Source organism: Balaenoptera musculus, chromosome 9, assembly GCF_009873245.2.
Source record: "Balaenoptera musculus isolate JJ_BM4_2016_0621 chromosome 9, mBalMus1.pri.v3, whole genome shotgun sequence".
NCBI classification, from domain to species: Eukaryota; Metazoa; Chordata; class Mammalia; order Artiodactyla; family Balaenopteridae; genus Balaenoptera; species Balaenoptera musculus.
Window position 1 is genome coordinate 20,346,979 of NC_045793.1, and position 20,670 is coordinate 20,367,648.

General features: G+C 39.1%; 1 protein-coding gene across 1 annotated transcript in view; it reads right to left on the bottom strand.

Moving 5' to 3' along the window:
- EXOC4 (exocyst complex component 4) overlaps positions 1-20,670 on the bottom strand; it is a 797,314-nt gene that overhangs the window by 748,968 nt on the left and 27,676 nt on the right. Inside the window, exon 3 of the mRNA XM_036863209.1 lies at positions 17,803-17,997. Within this exon, the coding sequence (XP_036719104.1) occupies positions 17,803-17,997 (195 nt within the window). The remainder of the gene's footprint in view (positions 1-17,802; positions 17,998-20,670) is intronic.

Below are 20,670 nucleotides of genomic sequence, written 5' to 3' on the forward strand. Positions count from 1 at the left end.
AAAGCTTTTTCTGCATCTATGGAGATGATCATATGGTTTTTATTCTTCAATTTGTTAATATGGTGTATCATATTGATTGATTTGCATATGTGAAAGAATCCGTGCATCCCTGGGATAAATCCCCCTTGATAAAGGTGTATGATCCTTTTAATGTGTTGTTGGATTCTGTTTGCTAGTATTTTGTTGAGGATTTTTGCATCTATATTCATCTATATTCATACTGGTCTGTAATTTTCTTTTTTTGTAGTATCTTTGTCTGGTTTTGGTATCAGGGTGATGGTGGCCTCATAGAATGAGTTTGGGAGTGTTCCTTCCTCTGCAGTTTTTTGGAAGAGTTTGAGAAGGATGGGTGTTAGCTCTTCTCTAAATGTTTGATAGAATTCACCTGTGAAGCCATCTGGTCCTGGACTTCTGTTTGTTGGAAGATTTTTAATCACAGTTTCAATTTCATTACTTGTGATTGGTCTGTTCATATTTTCTATTTCTTCCTGGTTCAGTCTTGGAAGTTTCTACCTTTCTAAGAATTTGTCCATTTCTTTCAGGTTGTCCATTTTATTGGCATAGAGTTGCTTGCAGTAGTCTCTTAGGATGCTTTGTATTTCTGTGGTGTCCACTGTAACTTCTCCTTTTTCATTTCTAATTTTATTGATTTGAGTCCTAACCCTCTTTTTCTTGATCAGTCTGGCTAAAGGTTTATCAATTTTGTTTATCTTCTCAAAGAACCAGCTTTTAGTTTTATTGATCTTTGCTATTGTTTTCTTTGTTTCTATTTCATTTATTTCTGCTCTGACCTTTAGGATTTCTTTCCTTCTACTAACTTTGGGTTTTGTTTGTTCTTCTTTCTCTAGCTCCTTTAGGTGTAAGGTTAGTTTTTTTGAGATTTTTCTTGTTTCTTGAGGTAGGCTTATATTGCTATAAACTTCCCTCTTAGAAGTGCTTTTGCTGCATCCCATAGGTTTTGGATCATCATGTTTTCATGGTAATTTGTCTCTAGGTATTTTTTGATTTCCTCTTTGATTTCTTCAGTCATCTCTTGGTTATTTAGTAACGTATTGTTTAGCCTCCATGTGTTTGTGTTCTTTATGTTGTTTTCCCTGTAATTGATTTCTAATCTCATAGCACTGTGGTCAGAAAAGATGCTTGATACGATTTCAATTTTCTCAGATTTACCAAGGCTTAATTTGTGACCCAAGATATGATCTATCCTGGAAAATGTTCCATGTACACTTGAGAAGAAAGTGTAATCTGCTGTTTTTGGATGGAATGTCCTATGAATATCAATTAAATCTATCTGGTCTATTGTGTCATTTAAAGCTCGTGTGTCCTTATTAATCTTCTGTCTGGATGATCTGTCCATTGGTGTAAGTGAGGTGTTAAAGTCCCCCACTACTATTGTGTTACTGTCGATTTTCTCTTTTATAGCTGTTAGCAGTTGCCTTATGTATTGAGGTGCTCCTACGTTGGGTGCATATATATTTATAATTGTTATATCTTCTTCTTGGATTGATCCCTTGATCATTATGTAGTGTCCTTCCTTGTCTCTTGTAACATTCTCTATTTTATCTGATATGAGTATTGCTACTTCAGCTTTCTTTTTATTTCCATTTGCATGGAATATGTTTTTCCATTCCCTCACTTTCAGTCTGTATGTGTCCCTAGGTCTGAAGTGGGTCTCTTGTAGACAGCATATATATATGGGTCTTGTTTGTATCCATTCACCGAGCCTGTGTCTTTTGGTTGGAGCATTTAATGCATTCATGTTTAAGGTAATTATCAATATGTATGTTCCTATTACCATTTTCTCAATTGTTATGGGTTTGTTTTTGTAGGTCCTTTTCTTCTCTTGTGTTTCCCACTTAGAGAAGTTCCTTTAGCATTTGTTGTAGAGCTGGTTTGATGGTGCTGAATTCTCTTAGCTTTTGCTTGTCCTTAAAGCTTTTGATTTCTCCATCGAATCTGAATGAGATCCTTACTGGGTAGAGTAATCTTGGTTGTAGGTTCTTCCCTTTCATCACTTTAAGTATATCGTGCCACTCCTTTCTGGCTTGTAGAGTTTCTGCTGAGAAATCAGCTGTTAACCTTATGGGAGTTCCCTTGTATGTTATTTGTCATTTTTCCCTTGTTGCTTTCAATAATTTTTGTCTTTAATTTTTGTCAATTTGATTACTATGTGTCTCGGCGTGTTTCTCCTTGGGTTTATCCTGCCTGGGACTCTCTGCACTTCTTGGACTTGGGTGGCTATTTCCTTTCCCATGTTAGGGAAGTTTTCAACTATAATCTCTTCAAGTATTTTCTTGGGTCCTTTCTCTCTCTCTTCTCCTTCTGGGACCCCTATAATGCGAATGTTGTTGCGTTTAATGTTGTCCCAGAGGCCTCTTAGGCCGTCTTCATTTCTTTTCATTCTTTTTTCTTTATTCTGTTCTGTGGCAGTGAATTCCACCATTCTGTCTTCCAGGTCACTTATCCGTTCTTCTGCCTCAGTTATTCTGCTATTGATTCCTTCTAGTGTATTTTTCGTTTCAGTTATTGTATTGTTCACATCTGTTTGTTTGTTCTTTAATTCTTCTAGGTGTTTGTTCTTTAATTCTAGATCTTTGTTAAACATTTCTTTCATCTTCTCGATCTTTACCTCCGTTCTTTTTCTGAGGTCCTAGATCATCTTTACTATCATTATGCTGAATTCTTTTTCTGGAAGGTTGCCTATCTCCACTTCATTTAGTTGTTTTTCTGGGGTTTTATCTTGTTCCTTCATCTGGTACATAACCCTCTGCCTTTTCATTCTGTCTATCTTTCTGTGAATGTGGTTTTCCTACCACAGGCTGCAGGATTGTAGTTCTTCTTGCTTCTGCTGTCTGCCCTCTGGTGGATGAGGCTATCTAAGAGGCTTGTGCAAGCTTCCTGATGGGAGGGACTGGTGGTGGGTAGAGCTGGGTGTTGCTCTGGTGGGCAGAGCTCAGTAAAACTTTAATCTGCTTGTCTGCTGATGGGTAGGGCTGAGTTCCCTCCCTGTTGGTTGTTTGGCCTGAGGCAATCCAGCACTAGAGGCTACAGGCTCTTTGATGGGGCTAATGGCAGGCTCTGGGAGGGCTCACACCAAGGTGTACTTCCCAGAACTTCTGCTGCCAGTGTCCTTGTCCCCACAGTGAGCAACAGCCACCCCCTGCCTCTGCAGGAGGCCCTCCAACACTAGCAGGTAGGTCTGGTTCAGTCGCCTGTGTGGTCACTGCTCCTTCCCCTGGGTCCCGATGCACACAATACTTTGTGTGTGCCCTCCAAGAGTGGAGTCCCCACACCATTTCTTAAAGGTAGAGTACTACATAATGAGCCAACCAGATGTATTTGGAAGTTTTCTTACACATATTTTCAAAAATAAATCCACGCGGGGAGAGGGGGAGGGAGAGGAGATAGATACTACCAACAGGGAATCTTTTCACAGAACACCTACTATTATCTGACAGAACGTTAATGTTCTAACTCATAAGAGTTAGAAACTGCTCATACAGACAACAGAAATCTGAGTTGAAAACAAATATTTCTTTTAGGATTATGAAGATAAGCAAACATCTACAAAATGTTTTAACACATGATATTGAACAGGACAGTATGTTTCACTACTAAAAACCTATCCACTTAGGAAACAAGTTCTGAGAAATATTTCCTTAACTCAAAAATATAGGTCAGAGGTACAGTTAAAATGTACATAATCAAGAATCGTCTGGTGTTTTCAAAAAAGAAATTTGCCTTGAGTTGAGAGATGAACCTACAACAAAGGAAATCTTTGTAATTAGAAACTACAGTGCCCTTAAATTTTCTTTCCCTAATGTCTATTTCTCATTTTCAATTTAGTTTAAACTAGGAATAATGATTTCATAGTTAAGTGTTTGTCTTCTACCAATCTTACTCAAGCTGATTAGGTAAAAAGATCTAGTTTTGTGCTTTAACACGAACCAATGGAAATGTCTTTAAGTAACACCAAAGTCAGCCATTCTCAACAGCTACTTCATTGAAAAAAACGCTGGAAAAGAAACCACTGATCTTTATTTTTTTTTTTTGGTTGGGGGAGGTGAGATACACAAAGGTGAATGACAACTGTAACTGTTTCTAAATAGAACTAAGGTTCAAGCCAAAAAACAAACAAAAAATCTTTTAAATTTAAGCAAAAAAACCCAACCTGATAACTAAACCATCTGCTAACTAATAAAAATGCTTATTTTGGCAACAGTGTTCCCTACAAAAAGCAAATGTGTTGCCACCGTTGAGTCCAAAACAAATACTTCCTTCAGGACTCTTATAATTACATGGTTCCAAAATGTTCTATCACTTTTCAATAGGTCAGTACATCTCCCTTAAGGAAGCATTTTTCTAGTAAGACAACATAACCATCCTGAAAATGTTGCCTTGGCCCAACTTACAGATATAATAGAAAGATATGAAATTAGGCTATTCTAGAGAATCGATACCATCCCTTCCCATAAGTATATAAAAAGACACAAGTCTCAACAGTCTCAACTAAATAAGAACACCAAAAATCTTTCGCTATGAACAACAAAAGAAACATGCCTTGGAACCTGAGATTTACTTAGCACCCAGGTCACCAGCCTGCTGCCACGGGCCCCTGAACTGTGGGAAGGCAAACTCTGGTGTCTTCAGGCCCTAATCCTCAAGACAGCAGTCTACCTAGAATTCTCCACATTCAGGCTCAGGGGGGCCCAGATGGGCCCAAGAGGTCTCGCTCTGAATCAAGTATGATTCATACCCATCTCAGCACAAGCAGGGAAGATGTTTCTCACAAGAATCCCAGATCATTCACTCAGCAAACATTCCCATTTAGCTATACCGTATTTCCCAAAGCAGAGATTTTATTCTTTATCAGACAGAAACTGGTAAAAGAAACCAAATGCAAGTTTAAAAAAAACGTGATTTCACGTATTAGTTTGAAATACGAAACCACTGTTTTCATGAGTCAAAAATGATCAACTATCGGCTGTTTCAATCTAACAGTTTAAGGAGCCAGCCTGAAAGCTTTGATGCATCTAGGAAATCACTGTACTCTGCAGAATGTTGTGGCCTGTATAGAGTCCTAGGTATTTAACTGCATAGAGAAACTAGCAACAATTTTACTTGCAGAATACAGTATCATATTATATGGGATATAAAACACAAGCATGTGACCCCAAAGGATTTTGTGCACAAAACTCCTACCTGTTCGATATAAACTTGATAATAGCACTTAAAAACTTTCTTAAGGATAAATGTCATCCGCTCACTTGTGTTTATAGCATGACACGAGCCACCACATGTGGCCTAAGTAGAGGACGGCTTAGACTGCTCTGCACGCAAAAGTGGTTGGTGGAGGGAGGAAAAGAGTATGGGACTTACAAGGGAGAAAAAAGGGCTCAGGCTACTGTGGAGGTTTCAGGGAGTCCTAGGGGTCTAGAGGAAAAACAGAATCCCTGACCCCAGCTTCACTGGAGAAGATAGAGGTTTCTGGCTCCCTAGGGTTCAGCTTGGCCTCTGACTGAAGGCCTCAGGGCTATTGACAGTTTGGTACTTAAGACAGACTTCCCAAGAAAGCTGCATAGGGCAAGGCCAAGTGTCTGGAGCAAGAACACTTTTTTTTCCCCTAACTCCTCAGCTTGTAGCCCATCAACAGCGATCAAATCAGGCCATCAAAAAAGCCCATTCTTAGAATAAGTCAGTTTGCTAACATAATATTGATCAGCCGCATTCAGGTGCCCTTTCTTCTCCCTCAGGAAGCCCAATACCTATTATGCAGACTCAGCAGGCTCTCACCACCACGAACAGGATGCTGGCCACCTCCATTCTCCCTTCATTACTGCCAGGGTTATTGCATGTTTTGTATTTAATAAACCTTCATCAGCTCAAATGGAGGGTTGTTAGTAGTTGAGGTAACAGCCAAATGATAATGCTCCAGAGAGATATCAGTGCTTGTTGGCGCATTAACAAAGAGAGGACAAGGGCTGAGGTCAAGCACGTGTCAATGTAAATGAGGCGATATTAGGTACTAAAGGCTTAATGCAATAGACTGCCTGGGAGATAATGGAATTTACAGGATAAAGCAAATGAGATGAAGTTATTGATAAGTGAAGGAAGGGAGGGGGGCCTGTAAAATAAAGTGCTGTCAAAGAAAAGGCCTTTTCCTTGTGAATTTCTCCTGTAAAGGATCTTCAAATCTATCTCAGAAAAAAAAAACTCAAAAGAGATCAAATGTGCCTTCTAACTTCATCAAAGATCTCATCCTATGACTGCCATGAACCACTGACTTGTTCTTAAAGCATACCAGTCTCCTAAACTATTCTTAAGCTTTTTTGAGGGTTCTCCCTTATTTTTGGTTTTCTTAAACATCAGGGCATTCTACCACATCTAATTCCCATATTTTATTAAAGCAAGTCTTTTTTTTTTTTCTCTCTTGTAAAGTATGGGCAACCAGGTCTTCTAAAATAGCCATCCCATTAGCACAAGCCTCACAGAATGACAGTATCCGAGAAATGAAAGGTAAGAATTTTCTATTTTCAGGGGTCTTTAAAAGTTGTTAAGACTGAGGCCCCATGCCAATTTTACATATTTAAAAAAAAAAAAAGTGAGGCCCAAAAATGTTTTTCTTAACCTTTTTCTTTCAAATTAGAAAAGTAATAGATGTGCAATCAAGAAAACCTGAAAAACAGATCACAAGGAAAAAAAGATCCATATTTTTACTGATCAGATAAAATACATTTTAAACTGACTCCTTCCAATCATTTTCCACACAGAGTTTTTACAAAAATACTGTTACTTTTCAATATGCTTTTTTCATTTGGAAATATTTTGGGACCATCTGCCCATCACTAAACATGATTTTTAGTATTTTCTTGCTAGTCCATAATATGAATACTCCATAAATGACTTAAACCAACACACTATACTTAGGTAACTGCTAATTTTTTTTACTTCCATAAATCTTACTGTGATAATTATCCTTGTATACATATTTTTGAACACTTCACAATTAAAATTCTTAATTCTTTCCTTAACATAATATTCAAGAAGTAGAATTCCAAGTCCAAAGTTATTTAGGGCTTCTGATGCATAATGCCAACTTAAGAGCATTATTTTGTTCTAAATGGACTTAACAGCTCTGTTCACAATAACTTTCCTGAAGAAATTAAACTATACCTAATACCTTATAAGAACTGTAATTGCTTATGGAAAAGCTCATGAAAAAATCCTTCTTTGTTCCTAATTTTATGATGCCTTCAATTCTCAGTTCCCATTGTTACCAAAAGCTCTTGGCCTCTCTGTACACTGGTGCCAAATCGAATCTCAGAATCTCAAAGACAGAGTTTGGGGTGAAGTAGAAAAGAAGAGCTTTATGACTCTGTCAGGCAAAGGGAGCCACAGTGGGCTCCTGCCTTCAAAGTGTCCCAACCCAGGAGGATCTGCTGAGGGTTTTATAGCAGTGGTTCAGGGAGGGTCTCTGACAAGATTAGGGGGTGAGCAGGGCTTGCTATCCCTTAGTCTCCTCTCAGGTGGTCTGTCTCCTCATCTTGATGAGCTTCTCTGGTCCCTTTAATCTAGCCTCAGGTGGGTTCTTGCCTGCTCCTCCCTTGATTAGCGACTGTTCAAATCTGCCCTTTGGAACTCAGGGCAGGTCATGGAGGCTGAAGTCTTGCCTACAAGAAACGGGGGACAAAAGGGCCTCCATGCCCGGGAGCCCCATGGGGCCTCACTTGGTTTCACCATCAGTGCTCTGCAAAAAGAGCATTGGAACTTAGTTTTCTACTCTAAAATACAAGAGAAGGGGGACTTCCCTGGTGGCGCAGTGGTTAAGAATCCGCCTGCCAATGCAGGGGACACGGGTTCGAGCCCTGGTCCGGGAAGATCCCACATGCCGTGAAGCAACTAAGCCCACGCACCCTAGAGCTTGCGCACTGCAACTACTGAGCCCATGTGCTGCAACTACTGAAGCCTGCGTGCTCTAGTGCCCCCGTGCCCCAAATACTGAGCCCACGTGCTGCAACTACTGAAGCCCCTGCGCCTAGAGCCCGTGCTCCGCGACAAGAGAAGCCACCGCAATGAGAAGCCTGCGCACCACAACCAAGAGCAGCCCCAGCTCACCGCAACTAGAGAAAGCCTGCGCACAGCAACGAAGACCCAACGCAGCCAAAAATTAATTAATTAATTAATTTTAATAAATAAATAAATAAATAAAAATACAAGAGAAGAGACGACTGGGAAAGACAGTCTCATTTAACAAATGTCCCAAAGTCACTTACCTTGTCATCTTATTTGTTGTTTGCGGACAAGAAAAAGTTACAGGACACTCTCCTCTTACGAGGTGGCAAAGGAGGTCTCTGAGAATCACTTCAAATCACTTAAATCAAGACACACATTCTGCAAGAGCCCCAAACCCATTAGAAATGCTCAGCACTTCTACAGCTCTTTACTAACACGAACTATTAAAATCCCACAAAAGAATGTGAGAGGAATATGGCTTTTTTTCATTTTAAGAGCTAGGCAACCACAAGTAATTAGTATTGGGATGGATCTCAAAGAAAACAGACTTCCTTAGCAAGCTCCCCCTATCTTGTCAAAGCCAAGCAAAAACTACTGATCAGCATTCTCAGACCACCACCAGGTTGAGAGAGGGCTCCCAGCAACAACAGGCGTTGCCATCTGCTGCCATTTACACATACATTAGGGTCCCCACCTGGCCACAGACTGACCAGTCAAAATCCTGTTCGAGCAAATCCATACGTGAGGCTGAAACCAGACATAAGAAGGACGATATCAGCAAAGGACTTGTGTGTTATTCTGGACTGAGGTCATTCCTCCTACAGACTTGAAGTGTGTAAATGTAAGCACGTGCGCATGTGGCTGAACTGATTACAACATGTAAGCATTAGTGATGGCAGGACCAGGAGAGAAATGCTGCTCAACGCCAGAAGCCCCAGACTACCACTTTTTCTTTTCACCTGGCGCCGTGTGACAGTGATAACTATCATGTTACCTACACCACTGTAAATTTGTATACTGCCTTCTGTTTCCCAAAGCACTTTACCGGCACAAAGTTTCATTTTTATTCTCACAACCATTCTATAATGTACACGGAGTAAGTATCTGTATATCCACTCTACAGAAGAGGATACTGGAGAACAGAGAGAAAGTGATATATCTGTCTAACCTCACAGAACTAGTGGGTTGTTGGGTCAGGACTAGGATTAAGAACGTCTGGCTTTTCAATCCATTTTGTTTTTACTATACCATGCTGTACCTAGCCACCACTCGTCAATAAATAAATGTATTGCCCCAATTTCAATCCATTCAATCCCAGCAGTAAGTCAGATAAGAACGCACAGTAAAGATAAAGAAATCAGAGCACCAAGATGACAGCTCTAAAGAGTTCCAAGTCAGCTCAAACCTGGAGAGCATCTAATTTAGCCATTCAACAAAACTCATATTGACCAAATAATCGGGCTATAAAATCAGAATAAGAGCCAAATACTCATCAGCTCTATCCAAAAACTGCACTAGAGGACAGCAACAAAGTAACTTTAGTCAACCTACAACATTTCTACATAAAGGTCAATATTGCCATGTGATGTCTGTCTTACACAAATATTTGGTTTCAAATGTAAGTGTTAAATGAAGTCAAGGACAATTAGTTTTGGTCTACTGCATAGCATAGGCTATACCCTACACATCACTGGTTCCAAATCTGTCTGAACATTGGAATCCCTTGGAGAATGCCAACAATTACTGAAGCTAGCGTCCCACCCCCAGAGATTTCAATGTCATCAGTCTAGGGTGCAACCTGGGCTTTAGGATTCTTGAAGGATTCCCTAATGTGCAGAGTTCGGGAACCACTGCCCTACAGCCAAGTGAGCCAGCTGAAAACTGCTGAACCTTATGAGGTTTAGTGAAATAAAACAGAATTTCTATTTGCTTTAAAATAAAAGAGGCAAACGAAGAGCAGATAGAAAGGGCAAACTAAAACTAAAAGAGAAGGAAAGCTATTACAATAAGCCAGTGCCTATCAAACAGTGTGGCTTTTAAAAACCCCAGCCTTCAAAAACAAACATAAATTAAAAGGGCAATGAGCAGCAAGAAAAATAGTTACTACAAAGCCCTGTACTTTCACTCTCTAGGAGAAACATAACGCTGCCACACTCAAGCTACTTACTTAATTTGGGATCCAAAAACCGAGGTTACTCATTTACTAACTTTATCTTCAGCTTTTCCTTCATCTTTTTGCCAAGAAAATCAGATGTAGGTGTTTGAGGGAATTCAGGGTTCCTAAATGCAGCTGAAAGCAGCTACGGCTGACCAGACAATTAAAATAGCACACCAGACTACCCCACTCCCAGCCCCCGTATTCCTGGAACTCCTGTTGCACTGATGATGATATGAGATGCTGTTTATTCCTTCATCATCTGCCTCTTCCTCCTAGCACGTAAGCTCCTTCAAGTTTAAGGCCACCTTCACAGATCCACATACCAACAACACAAGTAATCAACAATGGCATCGCCACATTCATTTGTCTATCAAAATATGTGCCAAATTCTTTGCTGACAAATTATGAGTATAGAATACTGGCATCAGTCTTTCAGATCAGTATTCTACACTAGGAACAAATGGGCTTGAATGGTGGCTGTTTCATTATTGATCACTGATACATTTTTTTTTTTTTATCATGTAGGGAAATCTATATGGAATATTGAAACATTTTGCAGTCACTGAGCCACTTTCGGGTTAGGTCCAATAAGTTCGCTAGAGTTTCGGCTCCTGATATTCCCAGTGCTTTCACCTCAATACCATTCCCAGAGTCAGGATAAGAAAAATCAGTCCTGTGAGATCTCAGAATCTTTCAAGCCAGATGAAAGGGAAATGCACTTTGGCCCCTTTTTTCTTGCACATGAATCAGTGGATGCATGGTCACCCCTTGCCTGCCCATAATCTGAGAAAAGAGGAATTAGTTTATTTGCTGATGACACAGTTTTACTGGCACCAACAGGACCAACCTCACTGGTCCACTGGTCCTGCCATCTAAGCGATGACAGAAAGAATAACTGAACATCAGCTACTCTGATACTAAAATCGACATTTGTGATAAGCACTCTCTTATAGTGAACTGGCTTGTATCTGATTACAGTACCCAAGAGGTTAACACATCTAGTCACCTAAGACTAGATTTTGCAACCAACTGGTCTTGGATAGTTTACCAACAAATTACATTGCTCATAATTGGACAGTCAGTGGGTACCCACCGCACATACACTTGATGTAGGCTGGAACTACACAGTTGTTCTGTGATGACACAGAAACCGAAATTCGTTCATGCCAAATCCCGAAAATATGGCCTAGAACTCTGGGGTCTTGGTCATCCATCTGTGCCTGTGTTAGAGCAGACTAGACTTGTTTTCCGAGAAAAATCCTATCTCCGCCTGCAGGAATTCCTTGACCATGTAAAATGTGGAGTGGTCTTTCATTCAGGGCAAGAAGAAAATGAATCAAAAATGCCTAACTTAGCCAGCCCTACTTCAACTCTTATCAGCTCAAAACAAGTCCACCTCACACGGGTTTTTGAGGGTATAACGTGATAGCAATCACTACATCCTTTCTTACAGTATCAGTAAACATAATCAATCAATTATAAAAATAACATTTCTAAGGTCTTACTATGTATGCTGTGCGTGCTTTACATACATAGCTTAATATTTCATTTAATCCCTTCAACAACTCTGGGGGCACACAATTATTCTCAACTCCAACTTTCAGCAAAGTCAAATTAAATAAGTAGCCCCAAGTCATCCAGCTAGTAAAGGTCAAAGCTGGGATTCAAGCACAGGTCCACCTGACCCCCACTAAGACCCACGCTGACATTCACAGCCTTGAATGTTGTCCAACAATTGCAAAGGCTCTTGTAAACTAAAAATATTACACATATACCTATTTTTATTATAGGATCTTAAAAAACTATGCAATTAAATAGCTGTTTTACTCTCTTCACCCCAGATGTGGCCACATCTTCATAGGGTAAGTGAAATAATTCCACCATACCATTCTTTCAGCAAAGCACTCTGGGATCCTCTGGGAAGAAGGCAGCCAACATATATATGTTGTTATTATAATTATCATAATAATCCTTATCTGACTATACAGCTATGGATTCTTTTTAAAAAGGCATATAAATTTAAAAAAAGACAAAATGATCAAGAGACATTCAAAATCTCTACAATCTCAGGAAGCCTTAGAAATGAAAAATTTATTTTAGTCACAAGCCTTGTGACTGTCAGCTAAAGTGCTTCAAAACTACTCACACTGGCTTGGTTTCCACTGATTGAATGCAATTATGAATTGACTTCTATGGGTTGATAAATCAGAACTTGTGTAAGTGGTTTTCAAAGCTCATCTGTGCAATTTCAGTTCGACGCAGACTTCCACACAAAATTCTCCTTAAAAAAATAGTTCGTGAAAATATTAACTATCATGAAATACCTTCCTGGTTAGCTCATGCCACTGGGAAGAAGCTGCTGTTCTTACATTAATAATTCTTCCCAGAATTAATCAGTCATTGTACATTAGAACCAGCAGCTGGAGTGTTCTGAGTGATAATGAAACCTGTAACAAGGCATCTTCAGCTGTCTTTTCAAGACAATAAGGGAATTAAAATTTCAATTTAAATGCAGAGGTTTGAAACACGCTTCACTGGCAAAATTACTTCAATTAATGTGAGTGGAATACAAAGGACAAACTGCAGAAATGTGATGCAGCAACCAGAAATTATGTCATTAATGCACTTGCATCAACCCAGCACAATGACTGCAGAGGTCTAATTTAAACTGTACATATCACAAAGCTACAGGCTACAGTATTAATCAAGTCTCTGATTTCAATGTGACGGATACAGGCTTCTTGTTGGATCACTTTTAGCTTTTCATAGGCTAACAGCAGCTGTTTACCTTGAAGGAGGAAACAAAAGGCCATGCCTATTTGCAGACATCCCCTGTCATGACAATTTATTTTATGCAATACTCAGGTTATCAAAAGACATAAATATCCCATCTAGAAGCCAAGTGTATAGCTATCAGCCCAGGCTGATGGTGAAATAGGAACTGCAGGAGCTGACAAGAGCCATGGGTCACCACTGATTTATTTACTCTGAATTTATTAACCTGAGTAGGGATTAAATTACTGGGCATCTGCACCTGCCTTAAAAATGGAAAGACAAAATCTCTTGATAAAAAGATCTAAGCAAATCAGAGGGGTTTGAAAGACTAGATTGTTCTGTCTTCACTTTCCTCTGATGTCTTTTAAAGGAAAGTACTTTTTCTTTTTTTTTTTAATTTATTTTTATTTATTTATTTTTGGCTGTCTTGGGTCTTCGTTGCTGCGCACGGGCTCTCTCTACTTTCAGGCGAGCGGGGGCTACCCTTCATTGAGGTGCGTGGGCTTCTCATGCGGTGGCTTCCCCTGTTGCGGAGCACAGGCTCCAGGCACATGGGCTTCAACAGTTGTGGCTAACGGGCTCCAGAGCGCAGGCTCAGTAGTTGTGGCGCACGGGCTTAGCTGCTCTGCAGCATGTGGCATCTTCCCGGACAAGGGATCGAACCTGTGTCCCCTGCATTGGCAGGTGGATTCTTAACCACTGCGCCACCAGGTAAGTCCTCCTCTGATGTCTTTTAGCAAAGATTTCCATTTGGACCCTTGAGATGCCTTAAGTAGATTTTACTTCTAATAGCACATTACCATGGGGAAAGGAAATGTGATTATTTTCTCATATGAAGTCCAATCAAAGAGCAATTATAGACCTTACTATTTACTCATATACAAAAGACCAAATTGAAGAATATTTCCAACCTTTTGAGCATATCTTAAATCCTACCTCCATGAAATCTTCATTGTATATTAGAATATGCTAAACCCCCAGGTCATCCAAAGCAACTACCTCCTCTGGAAAATGGGGAGGATATCAGAAACCTATCTCTCATAGGGTTGTTGTGAGAATTCAAAGTGTTAACAAATGTAACATACTTAAAATGGTACCAGCACATAGTGAGGGCTCACCACATATTAGCTATTATTATAATTATTGTTTCTGTTGTCCATTTAAATATTGCAGAAAGGAACGGTTAGAAACTAGAGAACCTTGCCATTAAAAAAACAAAAACAAAACCTAACAAAAACCCCAAACCAGAGGAGAAAAAAATCAGACCAGAGCTCCTAGAGAGGAATTTTCCTTTTCTCTGTTTAGTGGTATCAAAGTCTTCCACAGAGTTACCCATTTGGCTAATCATCTGTGAACTCTGACCATGTGAAGTACATTATGCTAAGTACAGGGTAGACAAAAATAGGTAAGATATAGTCCCTGCCCTCAATGACCTACCATACAAACAAAAGCAATTATATTTCAGTGAAATACACATAACTTATGGAAACAAAGAAAAGCATCTACTCATGTCAAGTATTCTTGCCACAATAAAAATATATAATAATTCTTTTTTAAAAAAAGAGAAGCATCTAATTACCTGGGACATTTAGAAACTTGATGAAATTTGAGCCAAGTCTTAAAGAATAAATCATCATTTTCCAAGCAAGCAGGATAAGGATTAGGTTCAAGGAAATTTACACTTCATAAAAAAGAAATCTATCACATCCCTATACATCAGCAACAAATAACTAGAAATTATAATTAATAAAGAGCCACTATTTTAAAAAGCAACCAGGAGCTGATAGCCAGAAGTAAAACTAACAAAATACATGTACTGTCTCTAAGGAATACATTACTAAGCATTATTATAAAGCACATAAATTAAGACTTCAATAAATGAGAGATACCCTGTTCTGAAAGACTTGATATTACAAAGATGAAATTCTCCTAAATTTAATCAAAATCCCATCACACTTTTCATGGAACTTGACAAGTTGATACCAAAATTCATATGGAAGAGAAAAGGGCCAAGAATAGCACAGACAGTTCTGAATAGCAAAGTGAGGGAATGTCTTCACCTGCTATCAAGATATATTATAAAATTATAGTAATTAAAACAACATGGTTTTGGTGCAGATACAGACAAGACCAACTGAACAACATAAAGAGCTCAGAAACAGACCCATGAACATGTGAAAACTTGGTATGTGACCAAGATGGAATTATAAATCGGTAGGAAATGAATTCAATAAATGGTCTGAGCCAAGTGGCCATAGAGAAGGTAAAATTAGATCCCTAGTTCACACCATATATGATAATACATTTTAAATGGATTAAAGACAATGATATAAGAGATTCTCTTTATGACAGTAGGATAAAAAAATTTCTCAAAATAAGTCACATAACAAAGGAAATAAAGAATGAAAAACATTATTGAATTAAATTTTAAAACTTTTTAATAAAAGACACCCTAAACAAAAAGAATACCACCAACTGGGAAAAGATATTTACAATCCATCTAACAGACAAAGGATAAGTATCCAGAGTACATAAAGAACTACAAACAGAAAAAGAGGGACTTCTGGGAAATATCTCTCTCACACTTACTCTTTTCTAGAGGTGACTGCCCTTCCTTCCCACACAACTCCCCAGGACCCCCCTTCCCCCAACCACATAGTTTTAGTTGGAACTGACAATCACAGTACCCAAGCTGCCTAATCTAGATCTGACCCCCATTTTTGAATTAGAAGATTATTTTCCTCTGCAAAGCTGGAAAAATGTAAAATACAGCTCACAACCCTTCTTTTCCGCACACACCCAAACCCCGCCCACATGTGGAAGAAAGTCTATAGTAAAACAATGAAAAAACATGCAAAAACATACAGATGGCACTGCACATATACTCCTGTTCTTTTAGCAGATTGGTTACATGAGTAAAGTAATTCTTTTACCTAAGCTAGCTAGAGCTGAATTTCTGTAACTTACAGCCAAGAATTTAAAGAAGTATTTAATGAGGTCCTTAAGTCAAAACAAAAAAAGAAAAGACAGTGTTCATTATTAATTAGCTCTTAAATAAATTAGCCCTTAAGGAATAAAGGCTAATCCTAAAATCTGAAATCCTAAAATGAACATGATTAACACCAAAATAAATTCTAACAACCTATTTTTAATATATGGCACTTACTTAAAAGCAGGCCCACTACAAAAAATCATGATTCAAATAGATGTGTAAATGCTACACAAATATATATAAGCTTATCTATTCAGATTGCTGAATCTTGAATATTTAGCACATATATGCCTTCCTAACACATAAACCAACAGCAAAGCTAAGAGGTGACTAACTTTTTTGTTGGACACCGCATAGTCATTATTAAGGAAGATGACACTATAAAGATACCGAAAATACCCAATTATTTTACCACTCCAAAGAAAAGACCATTATTAATCTCCCTCCACTGTGGAAACTGACTATTCACTATCACACAACCAGGTTTTAATATATGAGAGAATATCACGGCACATCTCATCTCTTGGTTACCAAATTTCCTTTAAAGCTTCTTATGACGGACTTAGAGCAAAATTCCTCTTGAAAGTCTGAATGAATTAGAACCACTTAGAGGATTTAACCTGTTTTTCTCCCACTAATTCCTCTCAGTGTTTTTTTTTTTCCCCAGTGTTACAGCCAATCTAATTTGTTGAAACAAAGATAAGGGACTTTCACCTACTGTGAAAAGAAAATCCAAATACAGTCCATCTACTCCTGAGAGTTTCCGTAGTCGCCAGACAACTGTGAGAAGGAAGTAGGGAAGTTTTTGTGGAAAGAGGAGGTGGAATGAGCAGCCCTTGCTAACAGCCACAGGCCCTAGGAGAGTTAGCGCTTTTAGGGAGCAAGATGTGTATTTTTATTTTTTTATTCATTATCTTGACGCTCAGCCACATGTACCACCAGCTGCAACCTTCTCTGAATTTTCATTCCTAATTCAAAAAGTAGCAAAATGGGCTTCCCTGATGGCACAGGGGTTAAGAATCCACCTGCCAACGCAGGGGACACGGGTTCAAACCCTGGTCCAGGAAGATCCCACATGCCGCGGAGCAACTGAGCCCGTGCACCACAACTACTAAGCCTGCACTCTAGAGCCCACAAGCCACAACTACTGAGCCCACGTACTACAACTACTGAAGCCTGCATGCCTAGAGCCCGTGCTCCGCAACAAGAGAAGCCACCGCAATGAGAAGCCCACGCACCGCAACAGAGAGTAAGTAGAGAAAGCCTGCACACAGCAATGAAGACCCAACGCAGCCAAAAATAAATTAATTAAATAAATTAATTTTTTTTTAAAAGTAGCAGAATGGATGAAGATACAGGCTAAAGGCTAGGCTGTGGAATAGTCCTGCTGGACAAAGTTATTCCAGAATTATTCCCCCCAAAATTATTTTCTTTCTTATCAACTTAAAGGAAAAAAACAAAGCCCTAATGTAAATAGTCCTTCACAGAATTTGTGGAACATAGTTTATAAATCTCCTAAACTTCTCTCTCATGCAGATTTCATTCTTCAAAATGGGATTCATTAATTATCTTCCTCTGAAGCTAAAACAAACACCTCTCATTACCATTCCAACATGACTTAAGTACTGGTTTCTTACCATTATACTTCTTGCCGCTGTTCCAAAGGCAGACAATGTAAATAATAATCACCTACTATTGCAAACACTGACATTAGGAAGAGAACCAGGCAGGCTTCACCTGCAAGCGCTCGTGAATCCCAAGAGGGCAGTTTGTCATGTGCTTCATGAAGGACAGAATTCAGAGAGAACAGAAGGAAGCACTCTATCTTAGCAGAAATGCCCAGGAGCGCAGGCTGTGCTCTTACCAGCATGTCGGTGGCACTGAGATAGTGCTTGCTGGCCATGCACTGTTCCAGCTTTTGAGGCACTTGCTTGATATTCTCGATTTCATCCAGCAGGTTCAGGACATGCTTGTGTTCAATTCCTTCAATCCACAATTTCCGAAGCTCATCTCGTTTGCAGTGCAACAGCATCTTGCATGAAAGCAGATTCTCTTTTACCTACAAGAGAACAGTTTCAATCTTGGGTCAGTCCAAAGTTTTTCCAGCCTAAACCCACAATCTGGTTAGTATTCTTCACCAGTACTGCTATAAGTAACAGTTCCTAGTTATCACTGCCACTCATTCTGCTGTGGTTAATCTGCTTGTGAAATTCTAATCCTGGTTATGACACAGACTCACTTGCTCAGGTCTCCACTTCTCTGCATTTTCTCTCCTGTGAAAGGAGAAAATTACTCAGGATATAGAGCATATACTCTGAAAATATGAAGTTCCACACCAAAGTTAATATATCTAGAAGGGAATGACTGATTTGAGAGTCCGTGCTATTATTCCTTCCCCATTCTTCCTGGCATGTTTCCTATTCAGCTGATAGGTCACTTGGTCCATCCTTCTAGGTCTAGAACTTTAGCTGAAGTTGATAACAAAGGAAATGGACGTTCGTCTCAACTGACTAAAATGAAGGTAAGCCCAGTTTCCAGAAAAGAGTAGACGCTTCCAGAGACAGTCATGAAATAAAGGGAATTAAAACATACCAAGAATTTTTTCCATGTATTCTGATTTTAGGTATTAAATAAGACAGTTGCAGGCATTCTCATAGATCTGCACAGTTTGCTGACCAGCCTAGCCACAGCTTGATAACATAGGAGGAGGAGGAGAAGAGGAGCAGGGAAGGGTACATGTACATGATAAGTGTATTTTCATGTTCTACCCTAATTAAAAATTTGATTTTTATAGCGTGAAAAAATAAAAAGAATCATGACCTTTCACAATTCATAGAACTACTTTCATATACTTTTGACATTCCTTTACATGTATTTTTATTTAAATTAGAATTTCATGTTTGTTTATAGTTTTGGTTTTGTTTTCTGTTTGAGGTAAAATTTATGCATGAAAGCGTATCACTTGATGAGTTTTAGCAAATGCATACACACTTGCAATAATCCAAACCTTCGTCAATATATAGGACATTCCCATTACCCTAGAAAGTCTACCATGTTTTTAACAATTAAAAATCTGTCTTCTTTTACAACATTTGGTGTGGTGGTACACAGACTCATGATGCTATTTTTTGGTGACTGTAAAACTAAATTTTGACATTTTTCCAGCAAACATGGAAAATATGAAGATTGAATGCTAAAATTAGAAGGTATCTTGAGACAGCATCTAATCCAATCCTACAACTTTAGGACAATATCTAAATCATACTTTTATCAAACTGTCCAATGTAAAAAGAGCCCTGAATAAACAGATTTTGTAATCTGTCTTGATTAGCACAGAAGAATGACTGTTAGCTTTTGGGGGAGTTACAGACCCCTTTGACAATCTGTTGAAGAAGATTCTAATCACCTCTACTCCTTCCATCAATCCCAAAGAGTTAACAAAATAATTCTATTTATTTTTTAGCATAAAATACCAAGAAAAGACAGAACAGAGAGGAGGGAACAGCAAGGATGGCAAGAAACCCTTGGAAGCTGGTAAGAAGACGGCTGGCATCAAGTGGGGTTTGCTAACACTGAAAAGGAGGCACCAAGAATATTGAAGGCAAGAGTACAGGATTGAAACTAAGTATTTTGAGCCTGCATCCAACATCCTCATCAAACCACACAGACATGTAATTCCCTCCCCCACGGCACTGGCCAAATAGGAGGTTTACAATCTGAAGAAACTGAACTAGAAAGAATCTGGACCAGGAAATGCCAGACAGCTGAGAGGAGGGTGTGAGGCACTGGACAGAAAAGAGGAAGATGAAGTCAAAGTGGACCCACTGACAGGTAAGGTCCTCAGCCCTCCCTGGACCCTCAGCCTCCTTCCTGGGTTGGCTCCGATAACACTCAGCTTGACTTGGAGCCCCAACACAGGAAACTGATGGCTTTCCCCTGGGAAAAACAACCAAGTGAAAAGACCTATCGATAGTGATATTTGAGGTTTCACCAAGGAAACTGCTGGGTCCCTACCCAATCATTGCTAGACAAGCCCCACCACATGCTGTGAGCTCCGTCTCAGCTTTGTAGTATACCTCCCTCCTCCATCCAAACAGTTAGCCAAGGATCACCACACAGTCAAGGAAAGCCTGTAACATGGAAAGACAGGCATCAAAACAAAGAAAAAAGTGCTGAGGGGAGTAGGGGAACAGAAACTAGGCAGGAAAAAGAAATTTTTAAAAGCTATAATTAATATCCCTTGGGGAAAAAGATATTACACCAATGAAACAAGAATAGGATGCTATAAAAAATTCAGAAAATGAAAAACAGCTCTTGGAAATTAAAAATATGATAGAAAAAAAAAATCCAATACAAAGGTTAGAAGAGACTCTTGAAATCTCCAAAGAGTAAGACACAAAAAACAAAGAAAGGAAAATAGGAGATAAAAGAAAATGGGGTTGGTTGATCCGAGAGGTCCAAATAAGAATTCCAGGGGAGGAAAAGTGAGACAAAGTGGAGAAAAAATAATAATAAAATGAAAGAAAATGTTCCAGAGCAAAAGACATGAACTTTCAGATTGAAAAGGCACACAGAGTGTTCGAGACAATGGAGTGAAAAAAGACCCAGGGCACATTATCCTGACTCGTAAGAACACAAGGATACAGAGACAATCCTAAAAGCTTTCAAAGGAGGAAAAAAAGCCATACGAAGGACTGTGAATCAGAATGTGTCTCAACAGCAACACTAAAAG